The sequence below is a fragment of the Setaria viridis genome, chromosome 5, assembly GCF_005286985.2.
Source record: "Setaria viridis chromosome 5, Setaria_viridis_v4.0, whole genome shotgun sequence".
Taxonomy (NCBI): domain Eukaryota; kingdom Viridiplantae; phylum Streptophyta; class Magnoliopsida; order Poales; family Poaceae; genus Setaria; species Setaria viridis.
The window spans coordinates 39,454,484-39,470,586 of record NC_048267.2 but is presented as its reverse complement, the minus strand read 5'-3'; the positions used below and the strand labels follow the sequence as shown (position 1 = coordinate 39,470,586).

General features: G+C 51.2%; 1 protein-coding gene across 1 annotated transcript; it reads left to right on the top strand.

Annotated features, from left to right (window-relative positions):
* Positions 1 to 5,321: 5,321 nt before the first annotated feature.
* Positions 5,322 to 6,700, top strand: LOC117855354 (RING-H2 finger protein ATL74-like). The gene has a single exon (XM_034737689.2). It carries the CDS (start codon positions 5,715 to 5,717, stop codon positions 6,348 to 6,350), a length of 636 nt encoding a protein of 211 aa, XP_034593580.1. The 5' UTR covers positions 5,322 to 5,714; the 3' UTR covers positions 6,351 to 6,700.
* Positions 6,701 to 16,103: the final 9,403 nt, after the last annotated feature.

The window sequence follows — 16,103 nt, the reverse complement described above, 5'->3', positions numbered from 1 at the left end:
GGCGCGGAGCCGCGCGAGCGAAGTGCGGTGGGGAGAGGAGCAGGAACGCGAGGTGGCACCGCAGCCGGCGCGCGTCGGCGGCAAGCGACCACTCGAGGGAGGGGAGCTGCGCGGCTGGAACATTGAGGAGCGCGGCCATCAGGGGAGAGCAGTGTAGTGGAGGGGTAGCAATGATTAGGGGCAAATAGGTCATTGTTCAAGTCATTGGATGCTGTTTAGCCCCTAGAACCAAATAGGTAGGACTAAACTTTAGTCCCTCTAAATAAGCAACTTTTAACCCCTAAAATAAGCAACCTCAAACCAAATAGAGAACAGAACTATGTATGAACAACAGACAATTCAACTGAATTGAGTCATTCTTGTGCTGCCAATTCTTGCTATCCTATCCCCATTCTTGCTCTTCCCTCAATTCTAATCTGGTTGCTAACAGAGAGGACCGGTTCTCTCACCCATTACCGCGCGACAGGGTCAAACGATTAGCCAGTGAGGTGCACAAATGGAGTCGGTGGACGCCGTCTTCCTCCGGTCCGGTACTTATTTACAGTGGGCGCTGAGTAGGAGTTGTTTTACCTCTCAGCCCCCGTACCAGTCGATCGAATGGCCGACACGGAAGGATCGGGGGAAAGGTGCCTCCCTACGCCTCCTGGCACCATTGCCACCCCGACGCTCTTTTTCAGCAGATTGCTATCTCGTGATTTGAGGGATAATTCCCGACCCGAAAGCAAGGTCGATGGTGCGACGGGACTCGCGGGGTCGAGTCCGGATGTGAAGTTTCCCGGGCTCGATCAGCTGGGGAGTGGGGACGAGGCGAGATAGCCACCGATGACCGATGGCCGATCCATAGCCACAAGCTGCCACCTGCGTCCGCTGCGTGCTACGCCACCAACTCTGATAAACCCTAGTGATCGATCCTGATAATCCTAGTGGATCCGCAGGCGCTTCGAGCCGAGCCTATCTCCATTCTGAAAAAAAAAGTTGCCGAGGCTATCTCTGTCCCGCTCCCATTTGCGCAGAGTAGAATATTCTGGAGAGAAGGCCGGACGCGACCTGCTTCGCCGTGATCCTTAAACACAGTCGCTGCAGATTGCCAAACGAGAATGGATTCCTCGGTCAAGCACTCACTTAGCTCGTTTTTCGCTTTTCTTTTTCCCCATTTGATTTGATTTCGGTTGGCTTGGCGACACCATCGTTAACTGCTACAAAGCATCGGCCTCTGTTGTTCACTCCCTCCACTAGCTCAGTCAGGTTCAGAGCACCCGAGAGTGACGTGTTCTATCACTTTTTCTTACCACCACCACAGCAATGCCAGCGCGAGGCCGATCTCTCCAGCACAGTAAAAAGCTCACGCGGCACGAACTGGGTTACTTTATGCCAACTGCACTTGCTGACGTGCCAGGTTTTGATCGCGTGTCGGTTTGTAAATTGCGGGCATGGATTCGACACGCAAGAGGGTATCGCGTTCTGTAGGGTGCGTCCAACGGAACGTGCACACATCCAACACGGAGCACGTAATCCCTCCTGGAGGTGGGGCCCGCTACTCTTTGGCCCGGTGTACGTACGCAGGATATTTTTCACTTTATCCAGTAAGATACAAAACACCCCGGCCCCACCTAGAAATATCTCAGCGGTGACTAGCTAGAATACATCGGCGTGCATGCCGTACCAGTTGTGCCGAGCTTACACGCGACAAAAAGGAAGCAGTAAAGGAAAACAACGTGGCAAGCTAGGGTCGTCAACATTGGAACACGACTAGTGCACATGAACCAAAGTGTAGTGACGAGGAATTTAACTTGCTGTATCAAGCATCCTGGTTATAAACTAGAATTTTTAATGAGCATCACTTGGTGATTATCTCATCCTTATCACAGATTCTCTTGGGATATCTCTGATGCATGCACGCACGCTTACTTCGGAGAGAATTGAAACCGGAGCTGAAAACTTGGATACTTGAGAAAACCACCGAGAAAGTCGCGGATGATGACAAGTGCTAAGGAACCTTGTTCCATCGTATTGGACTAATAAAAAACATTTGATCGCAACTTATTTATACCTGCCATGTATCCAAACACATTTGGGTTAAGCTGTGCCCGGACAAGAGGACGCAAACTATCGAATGGACTCTGCGGAGTAAGTTGATAAGTCAAGGGTCTCCGTCTCAGCAGTACCATCAAAGAGACCTTTAAAAAAGGATCAGTACAATCAAAATGACCTTTAAAAAGTAACTGTACGATCAAAATGACACAACAGCATCAATAGTTGGTGTTGTTGTCCATGCATGGCTTTTTAACCTCGCAATCCGAGGTGCACATTTGGAAGAGCTCCGGATTAGTTAATAAACGGGGATACGCAACATCTAACCTGACCAAATAAACTACCCAGAGCATGACAAGATTACTGATGATCCATCTTGCCACCTGCTCTAATCGCTTTGCAACCTTTACTGCGCAGACACGTTTAATTTGGAAGCGAAGTTAACTATCCAACCGGGAGCCGCCCCCGCATCGCTTGTTGCGGGCGACTCGGGCGGCGCCTCAGCTACCGCGCCGCTAGGCCAGATGCTCCCTCGGCCAGTTGGTACGGCGGGCTGCAGAGCGGTGCGTGAAGGGCCGTGCGGAGCGGCGGCGGCGCCTGAGGCCTGATCTGTTGGGGCAGCCGGTGCACTACCGTGGTCCGTGCGGATTTTAGGCAGGCGCGGCTTGCTGCGGCTGGGCTGCGTGGTGGCCATGGGAGGCGACGTCCAGAAGGATGACGCGCGCGAGGTCCTGCGGCGAGAGGCGCAAGCGGTTGGGCTGCGGCGGCGGAGGCGGCCTGTTGGCAGTGGCGCATGGGGACGCCTCAGCAATCCTAGGCCGCTGCGGGGGGAGGGGGACGATCGCGCGCGGCAGCAGCCGCGCGTGCCAACGATGCGGTGAGGTGTCGTGGTGGGGCAACCGAAGGTGGTCTACGCGCGGTGTGAGGAGGCATGGTGGCGGCACCACCCCCAAGAAGGGTTGCATGGTTGTCGTCTAGGGAGTGTCGGGTTGTGTACGTGCAGTGGCTAGAAGTGGGATGCTCCAGGCGAAAGCCTTTGCCAGCGATCTTGCTAGTGGCGATGGCGGCAGCGTCCTAAGGCGTCGTTCTTCCCGTTGGGGGTTTCATCTTGGAGCTGCATCCCTATCTGCTACACGGGGTTCTCTGGATGAAAATCCTTTCCAGATTCTAGACGAGCGACGGCAACGCCACTGGCGTCGTTCCCTCCTTGGAGGCGTCGTCTCTAGAGACCCAACTCGGCTCGTGGTATTGCTAGTGACACATTGATCATGGGAGGCTGCAGCCGGTGGCAGCAAGGCAGCATGGTGCAGGACGGTAAGCTTGACGAGGGTTGTTGAGCTCATGTGGAGGTGATCGCAGGTCTGGCGGCGGCCAGGGGTTGTCGCATTGTTGTCGGGCTGACTGTTTGCAGCGAACCGCAGCTGCTAGCGTTGCTTGGCAACTGTCAGTGTTGTGTGTGAGTACGTCGAAGGACGGCGCTTGCAGCAATGGCATCGTGGGACGACTAGGCTTGTAACGGACGGTGGCAGGTTGCTCAACTTTGCTGGGCTACTCCGGTGCGGTACATCGTCGGAAGACGGCGCAAGTGACTACTTTGGCTTGCTGACATGGCGGCGAAGGCTATGTGCGCAGGTGGAGCAACGAGGCGAAGTCGACCTGCAGTGGCGGCTTAGATGTTTGATGGGGACCTTGGGAAGCGGGGCAATATTGCTCACCATTCTGATGGTGACAAAAGAAATGGATCCGTGACATGGAGTACTGTGGCAGGCGTGGCGAGGCCCCCACACACGGTGTTTCTTCGAGGCGACAAGAGCGAGGTGGAGTCCAACGGCGGATGGGCGAGGCCCTCGCGCGTTTGTGTTATCGTGGTGGCGACTGCGAGGCATTCTGCGAGAGCTTCGTATCTGGTGGTACCACTCTGTTGGATAGAGTGTGATGTTGCAGCGACACTACGGCGAAGGGTCCCGCATGACAGTGGCCTTCTCGGTGCGGTGCGGTCTGTTTCTCTCAGTTCCCTGTCAATGCGGGGTCACAAATGGAGGTTTTGGCGACTATATGAGAGTGAGAATGTTGGTGGATGCCGCGATTAGGTTTCGGTTCGGCTACCGTTGTCGAGTGGAGTGGTGCGGTCGTGTTGATATCCCAATCTAATTGGTCGGGTTTGACGATTTCAAGTTGAGTGGTTGCCCGTGTTGATGTCCCAGTCCATGTATTTTTTTTCTATATTAATAGAAACTCACACTATCGTTCGTTAAAGAAAATATTTAATTTGGAAGCTAGTAAAGGAGGATGGGAGTGTCGTCCGTGCACTGACGCTTTTGCGGCGATAGTTTAGATGAGCATGCACTACCGTCGCAAGAGACAGCTGCGTGTGCGGCCATTTTAATTCTCATTTCTGTATTGGCGCTTTGCTATCGGGACTGTGACAGCCTGCATTAACGTAGAGTAGTTGAGGCGAGAGATAAGGCTGCGGCTGGGCGCTCTGTCTCCGGAAAAGCATCCTGTTGCTGCCTGGACAAACCGACCTGTCACAGGCGTATTGGTAGGTAAGTAAAGTAAGCTTTTTTTGCTTAGTGCGTCCTATGGTTTAAGGATAGATTAGACTAACTTTGTGGTAGATCCTCGGAGTGTCAGGAGCTGATACGATGATGCAATGCATGCGCACTATGCAGAGGGAAAACGTAACCTCCGATGAAACGAACTGCTACAGAACTGACAGGGGCAGGGCCCCACCCTCGGGTAGCCTTCCCTGTCCTGTTCTGAATCCTGATGTGCAGGTTTGGCTTTGGCACCAATGTGTAGCACATACCCTTCTCCCTTGTAGTTCTAAACTTACTTTGTTATTTGCAGAAGGTACATATCTAACAGGTACAGCTGATTTTTCAGAAGGAAAAAATAAGATTGCAGGTTTTCGGATGATTTTCCACAAGATAGCAGCGGCGCTCCCCCTCGGCCCTCCCCTGCTCGAACCACATGTTGCTGCCTTGCTCCAACTTCCAACGTCCAAGAGCTTCCAAAACGCTAGAGCCTCTACACACAGATCATCAAACGTGTTAAAACTAGAATCGTGTGAATGTAAATGAACAGAGAAGATTGAAGAATGAATCTGATGATTTCATTGATTGATTGGATGAAGAATTTGACTACATGTTATTTCTCATGTGAGGCGCGAGCTTTTGGAAGAAGGCCGGCCCACCGTAAAGTGACCCGGTGCCGACCCTCGCCTCCAACCGCCGCCGGGCAGCCCTGCTCCGCGATCCTCCCTCCCTGGTCCCCCGCCTATAAAATCTCCCTCCCACTGCCGCTTGCGCCGGGGCGGGGAGCTTTCCACTTCACGGCCGGCCCTACCGGAAACCGACCCGGCTCGTTCGCGAGGCGAGACCGATCGAAAGGCCGGCTCGCTCACAAGCATCAAACTTTTCCAGACTGACGCGGATAGATACGGAGCGAGTGCTAAAGCAAAGCGAGAGCGCTCTGCTGCTGCTGCTGGTAGCCGCCGTCGTGGTAGCTGCAGCGGCAACGTCCCAGTCCTTTTTTTGCCAATTGCCATCGAGCAGCGGCATCACCTGCACCGCCGGCGCGTGATTGCACCACGAGCCGTGGTGGTGGAGGCGGCTCAGGCGGGAGTTGAGGAGGAGGGAAGAGGGTGGTGGTGGACTACTGGAGACCGAGCGGCGGCGTCGATGGGCGTGCACGTCCGGTCGATGAGCTGGTACCTGGGCCCGCCGGGTTCGCCGGCGCCGGCCGGGAGCGCGGCCGCGGAGGCGCAGCACGCGCTGAGCAGCAACCCGGGGGGCAGCGACACCAGCTTCGACACCAACATGGTCATCATCCTCGCCGCGCTGCTGTTCGCGCTCCTCTTCGCGCTCGGGCTCAACTCGCTGGCGCGGTGCCTCATCCGCTGGGCGCGCCGCGCGGCCTCGGTGGGGGAGGGCGGCGCTGGCGCCGGCGCGGGGGGCGGCAGGGGCGGGGGAGGGCTCAAGAGGCGCGCGCTCCGGAGCCTCCCCGTCGAGGTCTACGGCGCGTGCAGCGCCGACGGGAGCGCGGCCGGCGCCGCCGACGTCTGCGCCATCTGCCTCGGCGAGTTCGCGGACGGCGAGAAGGTGCGCGTGCTGCCGCGCTGCGCCCACGGCTTCCACGTCCGCTGCGTCGACACCTGGCTCCTCTCGCACGACTCCTGCCCCACGTGCCGCGGCACCGTGCTCGACGCCGCCGCGGCCGGCAACGCCAAGGCCGCCGCCTCCGCCCCCGCCGCCGCCGCCGGGGGTAGCCGGCGGCAGGGCAGCGAGGCTGCCGCTATCGCGGTGGTCATCGGATGACGTGGACAGGAGTGTGGAGGCCCGCGTGCCGATTGTTGGCGGGGGCCACAGGTATGCGAGCTTTGTTCCGTGACCGTCAGATATTTTGCGATCAGAGACCAACGGCTGGGCCCCTCACATGTATGTTTTGTACTCCTAGTTGCCTAGGTGGCTAGGTCGCATTCGAGTCAAGATTGCATGCCGTTCCATTATCCGTTCGGCATGTACTCTTCTCTGCTCCGCTCTTGTCCAGTTCTGCTGGTTGGCTTCCTCCTCGCGGTTGCCCCTGCTTGTACATAGAGGAGTGTCATCGAATATGATACCTACACGCCGTCAACAAATTTGAGTTTGCTGCCGTGGCATTTCCCTCACGCCTCACATCCACTCCCGTTACTTTTGACAGACAAATGTGTCTATAATGGCCATTTTGCCGGTGTACTGACTGACGAACTGAACCCACACCCCATAATCTCTGCACGAGTTCAATACTTCAATCCTCGTTCCGAAGACCCAAACCATACCAATCCATAATTGATCTCGGCTCCTTCGTGCGAGCCTCGCGTCCAGCGGCAGGGCACCAGAGAGGCAGAGACATGGCAGCGCGGCTCCTTTGTGACGGTGATATCCTACGGTCCTGCCTTTGCGGGATAAATCACTCCGGGCTCGCGACCGACGTCGTGTACTGTACGTACACGGCAAGCTCCCGTGCGCCAGCGCTGAGTACGATGTGTGTAGAGTACACAACGCCGGCACTGCAGTGGCGCAAGCGGCATCTATGATGTGTTTCAGTAAGGTGATCGAATGCGTCCTCGCCTGCGCCTGTGCGATGACATGCAGTAGTAGGGCAGTGTTCGTGAGTTTTTGCTGACCTCTGTTTGTGTTATTAATCCAGGCTTCCCTACTCGTGTTCATACTAGAAGATGACATGCGGTTTTATTATTGACGAAAGACTAATTACCTCCATATTCTTCGTATTATACCGATTAACTATTCCATGTGTCTCTAAATGTTTGTCACTGTTTCATTGTCATGTTTAAAGTACTTATAATGACAAAAGCAAGTCAAGCATAGTTTTCAGAATAAGGGGGCGTTTGGTTCCCTTTGCTTATTTTTAGTACGTGTCACGTCAAATGTTTAGATACTGTTGACGTCAGATTTCGTCACAAGTAAAATCGGCGCCAGGAGAAGAGAAATGGGAAGGTATAATAGAATACAGGGGTGACAGATGGAAATCGGCCGAAATGGCGCTACAGTTAGAAATCGGTTAGTCGGCGCTACAGTCCAAGATCGGTCGATGCTACAGTACAGGATCGGCCGATGGATACCCTTGGGGTTTGGATCGGACACGCTTGGTTCCCGATCGGTTACCCTTTACCGATAAGGAATCGGCCGATTAGGAGGTTGGAATAATTGGGCCGGTATGGGCTTGGAAAGAAGCAGAAGGATGAAGAGGAAATCAGCCCATGAAGCGTATAATAACCAACCTAGTACGAATCGTACTTGTAAATATTCGTTTTCTATTTGAATTACGGATAGAGTTCTAGTCAGATAAGGAGTCATCTATACGGGGCTATAAATAGCTACCTTTGTAGATCTGTAATCATCAACTACTCAATACAACCAATTACTATTTCCTCGTACTTACTTTCAAGCAGGCGACTTCGCCAAATACTTTCTTCTTTTTCACGAGTTCGTACGGGTTGGCGGGGCTGCATCAACTTGACCTCCGGCCGATCTTGTAAGTTCCGTTTATCGAGTAAATTCTAAGCTTTAACTTCGGGCGCATCGCTGTCGTTTCGTTTAGATTTATTCATCAGTTATCGATATTTACTAGAATTCTAGGTTTTACCTGTTGTTCTAGTTTTATCACCAGTTATCCAGCTAGGAATCAGTAATTTCGGCTTTTCTCATACTTTGCTGCTTAATTTACTTATTCTACGCATAGCCGATTAGATCTGTTCCTAGTGTTGCTACTGTAGCGTTGTACCGATTACTTCAATTAGTCGTCGATTCACGCTGCCTGATAATCGGCTGCTTCATAGCCAATTTCTTTATTACGGCAAATCGGTCGATTCGCTGATAAGCTCCCTCAAGATCGGAAATATAGCCGATCGTGACTTTTAGATTTGACACGTATTCTTCCTTGCCAATCAACAGGTCAGATTGGCTGGCACGCCGCGCGAACCGCACCAGGGCAATCACCCGAACAGGAGTTAAGCAGATTCTCCCGGGTCGTGTGTCAGGCGTTGGGGATACGTTTGACCGATTTCTAGCGCCAACAGATACTAATTAGGAGTATTAAACGTAGACTATTTACAAACTCATTACATAAGTGGAGGCTAAACGGCGAGACGAATCTATTAAGCCTAATTAATCCATCATTAGCAAATGTTTACTGTAGCAACACATTGTCAAATCATGGACTAATTAGGCTCATCTCGCCGTTTAGCCTCCACTTATGTAATGGATTTTGTAAATAGTCTACGTTTAATACTCCTAATTAGTATCTAAACATTCAATGTGACACGTACTAAAAATAAGCAAAGGGAACCAAACCAGGCCTAAGACGAATAGTTAAGGGGGTGTTAAATATTTGGGGATAGAAGGCGTACATCACGGGTGATAAATTCAGTTAAAAATGTCCACTCAGGATTATTGAAAAAATGTATACATGTGGCCTCCATGAGAAGGGGCTAGAAAGGATTCAGGCAAAAATATATTTTTCATCCTATCCTGAGGGCAAAAATGTCCTTTCTAGCAACATTTCTAGCTAGTAAGTGACAGACATGTCATGCAAACGGGTGTGAAATTAACCATTTGCAACGAAGGGAATGAAAGTTTCTAAGTGGCCCATAGATAACTATAGTTTTTTTATAGCATAGGAGCTTTATATTTTTGTTCTTTTTACTCGGCTAATAATTTTCGTGACTTCAATATGAATTTTATCATTAGATCTCCATCTTCTCGACATAAACTCACGGATGGTAATTGTTGGGGACCCGCCGGCGTTGGTGGTGGGACGGATGAACTTGTGTGGAGGCTCTCGTGGGCCGTATTATGTTTGGGCCTCGGTTCTCGTGGGCCATGTTATGTTCGGGCCGTATCTTTTAGATTGTTTCGGCTTCAAGCTAATGTGTCAGCCCAATTACTTAATTCGCCCATGGACATGGAGACTTGCTGGAAAACAAACTGATTACCCAGCCTTAGCTTTCTAGCTAGCAGTCAGTAGAAGATTAGCTCGCCTGTTTGGTGGCCCACTGAGTTTCAATGAAGTTGAAATGTAAACCTGACCCAAGATCAACCCAGTCCCAATCGAGCCAAAACTTTTGAATGGTTGTCTATCATCTCATCGAAAAGTTTGGGTTCCAGCTTGAGCTGCGCCGTTATTCGAGATTCGTTGGTCATCAGTCGCTCAGTCAATCGTTCAGTTCTCGGTTCTCCTGCGTAGAAGGGAAGACGGGCTACTAATACCTCATACCAGTCTTCCGCTGAGACCAAACGACCAATCTCATGTACTCGTAACCCATCCTTAGCAGCTACTCCGTAAGTATATAATTTCTTCAGATATATAGGGAGTCCGGGACACTTTCAATATATAGGGACATATGGCCGGGTCTTGAGCCTTCAGAATGACCAAACCATCCGGGCTACTCCCTCCGTCCCCAATATACATGCATACATAGAATTTGAACTATAAATTAGTGTGAAAGCAAATGACGTTATTGCTCCTATTCAAAGATGCAGAGCAGTGCGGGAGGGTGGAAAAAGAAGGGGTAATTGGTTCCCTGCATATCAGCCAACCAGGCTCGTCAGATGCAGGGAAGCTATCGGACCTGGCCGGGCAGATGCAAAATTGCCCCCTCAGCCTGGCTCGCGGGGTACGAGAATTTTTCTCGTTTCTTCGGAGCCTGGCCGGCGGGATGCATGGACGAGCACTTGGGCAGCATGTCAGACAGAGAGAGCGGCTGGACGTGCTTAGCGAAGCAGGCATCTGCATCTCCTCTGGTTGGCCTGGCTGCATTGAAATGCGAACCAAACAAAAAGCTAGCGCACCTCGGGAGCCTGGCCAACGGGGGACTGGGCCTTTGGCCAATCACTCCACGCCTATTGTCCTCGACATGCTTAATGTTTAGATACTAATTAAAAGTATTAAATATAAATTAATTATAAAATCAATTGCATAGACGGAGGCTAATTTGCGAGACGAATCTATTAAATCTAATTAGTTCATGATTTGATAATGTGATGCTACAGTAAACATGTGCTAATCATGAACTAATTAGGTTTAATAGATTCGTCTCGCAAATTAACCTCCATCTACGTAATTAGTTTTATAATTAGCTCATATTTAGTCCTATTAATTAGATTCCGAATATTTAATGTGATACGAATTTTAATCCAAACTAAAGATCCAAACATCCCGTGACGAGACTTACAGGTGCACGGGCAGGCATATGTCAGACCTAATGGTCACCTATTGTTGTGTGTGTTTAATTTGAGATTTTTTTGAATTGTAAAAATGTGGGAGAGAGGAAGTATATCGGTTGAGATTGCTGCTGCTGCAGCAGCCAAGTGAGGCGTGAGACTGGGCCGTGGGTCTTTGGCCTTTATGCAGCTGCTTGTGCAGCGAACACACGCGAAACTTAAAGGAAACGCGATGACTTCTGGGTCGCGTTCTATTCCTTCAAATAAAGCAGCTTCTTTAAAGAGCTGCCGTTCACACGGCCGATTTCGCAGCCAGCGTACGTGTAAATCGCCTGCTAATCGCGACGCACCAACGGCAAAGCAGTTACCTTAAATCGATGGTGTGATATGCTTTGCGAAAGAACACCATGTGAAAGTAGAGATCAGAACTCGGTTCAAAAAAAAAGTAGATGTCAGAACTATTCGCTCGCATTGTCGCTTCCTTCGGCGCCGGGCCAAGCAGGAAAGCACAGGTAGAGCAGAGAGCACAGTTTCGTTTGCCAGACTGATGGAGTGATTGCTTGATTAGGCTGCCAGTTTCGTTTCAAACTTGGCATCTGTTGCATCGGGTTAGTTCTGGCCAGCAATTCAGCAGGGTCGGTGACTCGGTGCCTGCTGAGCCCAAGGACTTTGGATTTGGACCATGGACCACGGTTTCTAATTCGTCTTTATCTTCAAAATCTTATCTTTCAAGGGTTCAATTATATCACCCGGGGAAATACACGCTACGGACATTCAAACGTGGCGCGAGGTCGCGAGGATCAGACCGGACCGGACCCGTCAGAGCCGCACACGATGATTCACAACTTGACCGGCACAGCTTCACTCCTAAACTCCAGCTACTCCATCTAAAAATTCAGCCAAACACCTCAACTCCAAAACTTCATGGAGTTGCCAACTCCATGGAGCTGTAGTGCAAATGGAGGTGGAGTTTTGGAGCACCTCTTTTACTGCTCTAGAAACCTCTCTTTTGAACCTTCTCGTGGAGTTGGTGGGATATTACCCACCAATGCCACTGGTTACACAAAAAAACGTTTCATTCTATTCTCCCTTCTATTCTCCCGAGCCCCACTCGCCACCAGAGCCCTGCCCGCCGCCCGCCGCCGCCCGTCGCCCGTCGCCGCCTGCCGCCGCCCGTCGCCCGCCGCCGCGCTCGTCGCCCGTCGCCGCCCGCCGCCCGTTGCCGCGCCCGTCACCCGTCGCCGCGCCCGCCGCCCGTCACCGCCCGCCGCCGCGCTCGTCGCCCGTTGCCGCGCCCGTCGCCCGTCGCCGCGCCCACCGCCCGTCACTGCCCGCCGCCGCCCGCCGCCCGTCACCGCCCGCCGCCGCGCTCGTCGCCCGTCGCCGCCCGTTGCCGCGCCCGTCGCCACCCACCCAGCCGCCGCTCGCCGCCCGTCGTCGCCCGTCGTCGCTCGCCGCCCGTCGTCGCCCGTCGCCGCCTGTCGTCGCCCGTCGCCACCCGCCGCCCCGCCGCCCGTGGAGGGTCTCCCGTGTGCGGCACAGTGCAGTGGAAAAAGGGGAAGAAGAAGATGGGATAGAGAGGATGACAAGTGGGGCCTTAATTGGGGGGCAACAATGGCAATCCACACTGAAATCGATCTTTTTTGGAGCTGAGAGCACCCATCTAGCCAAACACCTCATTTTTATTCTGGAGTTTTGTAGCGGAGCTGGCTCCATGTGGAGTTCTGGAGTGGAGCAGCTCCACCCGGAGTTGGAGCCATGCCAAACAGTGTCATAGTAGTAACCATTTCCCCCTGTTTACTTCACAGTACGTTGGTCATCAGAAACGGACCCAAGGCTGGCTACGAATTTCAGAACATGCCAGAGCGTGGAGGTTGCAAACTGGATTACTGCTACTGTTAGTCCGCTACACGGCAAAGAACGCCGCCATGAACGGAGAGTGACTGGCGCGGAACGAATTAACACTGCTGGGCGCCTGGGCTACTGCTACTACCGGTAGGAACGTAGAATACCGGGTCCGGGGCCTTCCGAAGCCCTGCTGCCAAGGGAACGGTTCAACGGGGCGGGCATCAGCATCGCTAGAACTAGAACCTCCGCGCTCCAGTCCCGGACGCCGATGCCACCGCCGACGTGAGCAGAGAGAGCGACCGGTGGAATGCAGCGGCCAGCGGGAGACTTGACGGTCACACCACCGCCCGTCCGCCCCCCTTGTTTCTATCGCCTGCCACCGGCGACGAATCACGAATCCAACGAGACGGCGGATGCAGAGATCGATCAGAAAAGGACCCGGAATCCGCTGGCCACCAGGCAGAGAGGCGAGCCATTCCGCTCGCTCCTTCCGAGCCGCTGCAGCGAGTCTGCGCCGCCTGGACGCGCCCCGTCCCGTCCCGGCGCTAAACCCTGCAGCAGCTTTTGTTGCGTAACGGGAGGAATCTTTCTCGGTCGTCTGCTTCCCGCCCAGGGCTCTCACCCAGCCAATGCATGTCCTGTTCGCTTCAGCTTATTCAGCCGGCTTCAGCCACCAAACAGTATTTTCCTCTCACAACAAATCAGCCGTTTCAGCTTTTCAGCCGGCTTATAAGCTGAAGCGAACAGATCCGCAATTGCCAATTGGCACTTGTGGCCGCCCCACGCTGGAGGCCAATCTCACATTTGTCTGTTGAGTTTTATGAGAATTGCATTGAGACGGTCACAAGATTTGAAATTAGGTAACTGTATCTGTTGAGTTTTATGAGAATGGAACTTCTCTATGAAATTTTTCCTTCTCCCTTCTCATAAATACTTTGTCAAATCAGCAAAATTAATGGTAATGATATGACGTGAAAATTAATACTAATAACTGGCTGAAGAGAAACCATGTGAAAGGGGTCAGGTTCTCGAGACGGCGGGACACAGTCACACAGGCGCAGCGGGAAGGGGTGCGTGGCGCTCGAGCAGTCGAGCCGCCGACGCCGAGCGGCGGAGGGGATGCACGAGTGTGAACCGGAGCATGGCTGCATGAGCGTGCGCCACGGGAACGGTGCGACGGCGACGCTCGTGAGTTCAGTGACACCGAACGGTCGGGCGGCGCTACACTATAACCAACTGCTATAGCCGCAGACAAAACAAGTGGCCGTGATACGCACACGCCTACTCCTGCTCCGGAAACGTTTTTGAGCGACAAAACGTTTTTTGTTTGGACGCGTAATGCACGTCGTACTGGTACGGTGTGTGCACGAAGATGTGAATGAAAAAACTGTACTGCTGCTAGGCAAGCACTTGTCTATTCTGGAACACCAGACATTCTTTTGGATAGCAGGGTATACTTCATACGGAAGCTACAGACCCGTGCGCACCACGCGGACGATATTCTTATGATCTTTATTAAGGTTCTTATTAAGCATTTCCTATTTGTTCCTTTTATATTTTTGGTGTTCATGTAATCGAATCCGAAATGACTATTGTAAAAGGGAGATTGGGTGCCTCCAACAGTTTTAGTCTTTAGAAACCTGCACCTAGGCTAATCCCAATGGAGAGTTTCATTTTGATATTTCCAAGATAGCCACATAAGCAACATGAAAATGAAATTATGTTTGAAACAACCTCTGCAATGCAAAATTTCATGGTATAGTTTCATATGCACTACATGCAAGACACAAACTGGTAATTGTGCATACATGGTTTCATTTAGATGAAACTCCTCTTACATCTCTCCTCATTAACTCACTGCCACATCATAAAAAATGCTGACATGGCACCCTAATTAATGTGTATAAAACATCTATGAAACCTGCACTAGGATTAGTCTTACGATTTTATTCATGTCAACATTATGGCAGTCCCAACACTCTACGACCCATGATTTTCTAGAGTGGATCCTTAATAAAATCATTATCTCTCCTCTCAACAAATCATACTTGATCCTCATTAATTATGAAGATACCATCTTCTCCTAATCAAAGATTTGGCAATGTCTAGTGCATCTCATGTTGACACTGGGTCTTGCATGAGACCCAGTTTCTTGCTCTTCTCATTCTCTCTCTTATTTAATATAGTGCCACGTAAGCTAAAAGTCCTATGCAGCAATACAACTAATGCTATGAAAACCATCCTAGCTGGAGGGTTGGGACTGCCCTTAGATACCTAATCAGTTTTAATTAACTTGTCTTAAATGTATGTAAGTAGTAACTAGTTTTTTATTTATTCTATTTGACAAGTACTCCACGTCCCAAATTATTAGTCATTTTGGGTTTGTTAGTTTCATATAGTGTTAGTTAGAAAATTTTAGACACGTTAGTAATTACGAGAAAAATATTTATATTGCCCTAATAACTATAACTATTAGCTTACTCGATCCGTTTCAAAATAATATCATTCTAGGTCAAACTATACAAAGTTTGGTTAAATTTAGAGAAGACTAACAATATGAATAGGTAATCCATGAATATTATTTACCAATAAGTATGGTAATACTTCTATCTATTAATGTCACGAAAATTATTGATATTTTTTGTTAAATTTGATAAAAATGGTTTGGGTTAGGATCAAACTGAAATACTAATAAAATTTTAGGTTTCAGACAGGGAGCGTCTGTCTATCCATTTGTTTCAAGTTTCAACGTACCCTGATTGGTCACGCCAACCAGATCCAATCGGACACGCCCAACCAAGATGTGTCGCAGTCGCACGCTCCTGCCTCGCCACGCCACGCCTCGAGATTCGTGCGGGCGCCTGGAAGCCACGGATGATTGCCCAATCATGGCGCCCCCGCGCCAGGCAGCTGCATCAATGCTCGCGCGCGTGGTCCTTCACTCCTCCTCGAGCTTTACTCCCGACCGACCGGTGGGGCCGCGGCGGCACGCATCGCTGGGCCGATCTCATCCATCGATTTCCGTATGGACGGTCGCGATGCGGTCAAAGCCTAATCTCCTATCGCTCCTTCCCTTTCTTTGACTCCAACTACGCCCTTGGAAAACTAGAAAAATCCTTTGCCTATATTTTTTCCCGCCTTTGACCGGTCTGTCAACATCAGCATGGGCCCCACTGCCACCGCGACATATCTATGACTGCGCATGCAGTATGGTACTAGAGCTATGGTAGTATACGGGCCTTCGAATAGGATATTCGTTTCCATGCCCATTCTCCCTCTTTGACTAATTTAAGATGAAGGGCCTCCCGCATGCACGCATTTGCATCGCGGTCCTTGGATAATACTTTTCCAGTATTCCTTCTTCTCGCCAGTCACGCACTTCACTTGGACTTTTTTCTAGGACTGCTTTGTGGAAAATTCTACTCTGGAAACTACCAGATTTTCCATGCAGAATTTTCTGCTGAAGCTATCAGTATACTCTTCGTGCCTCTGTCCAAATCG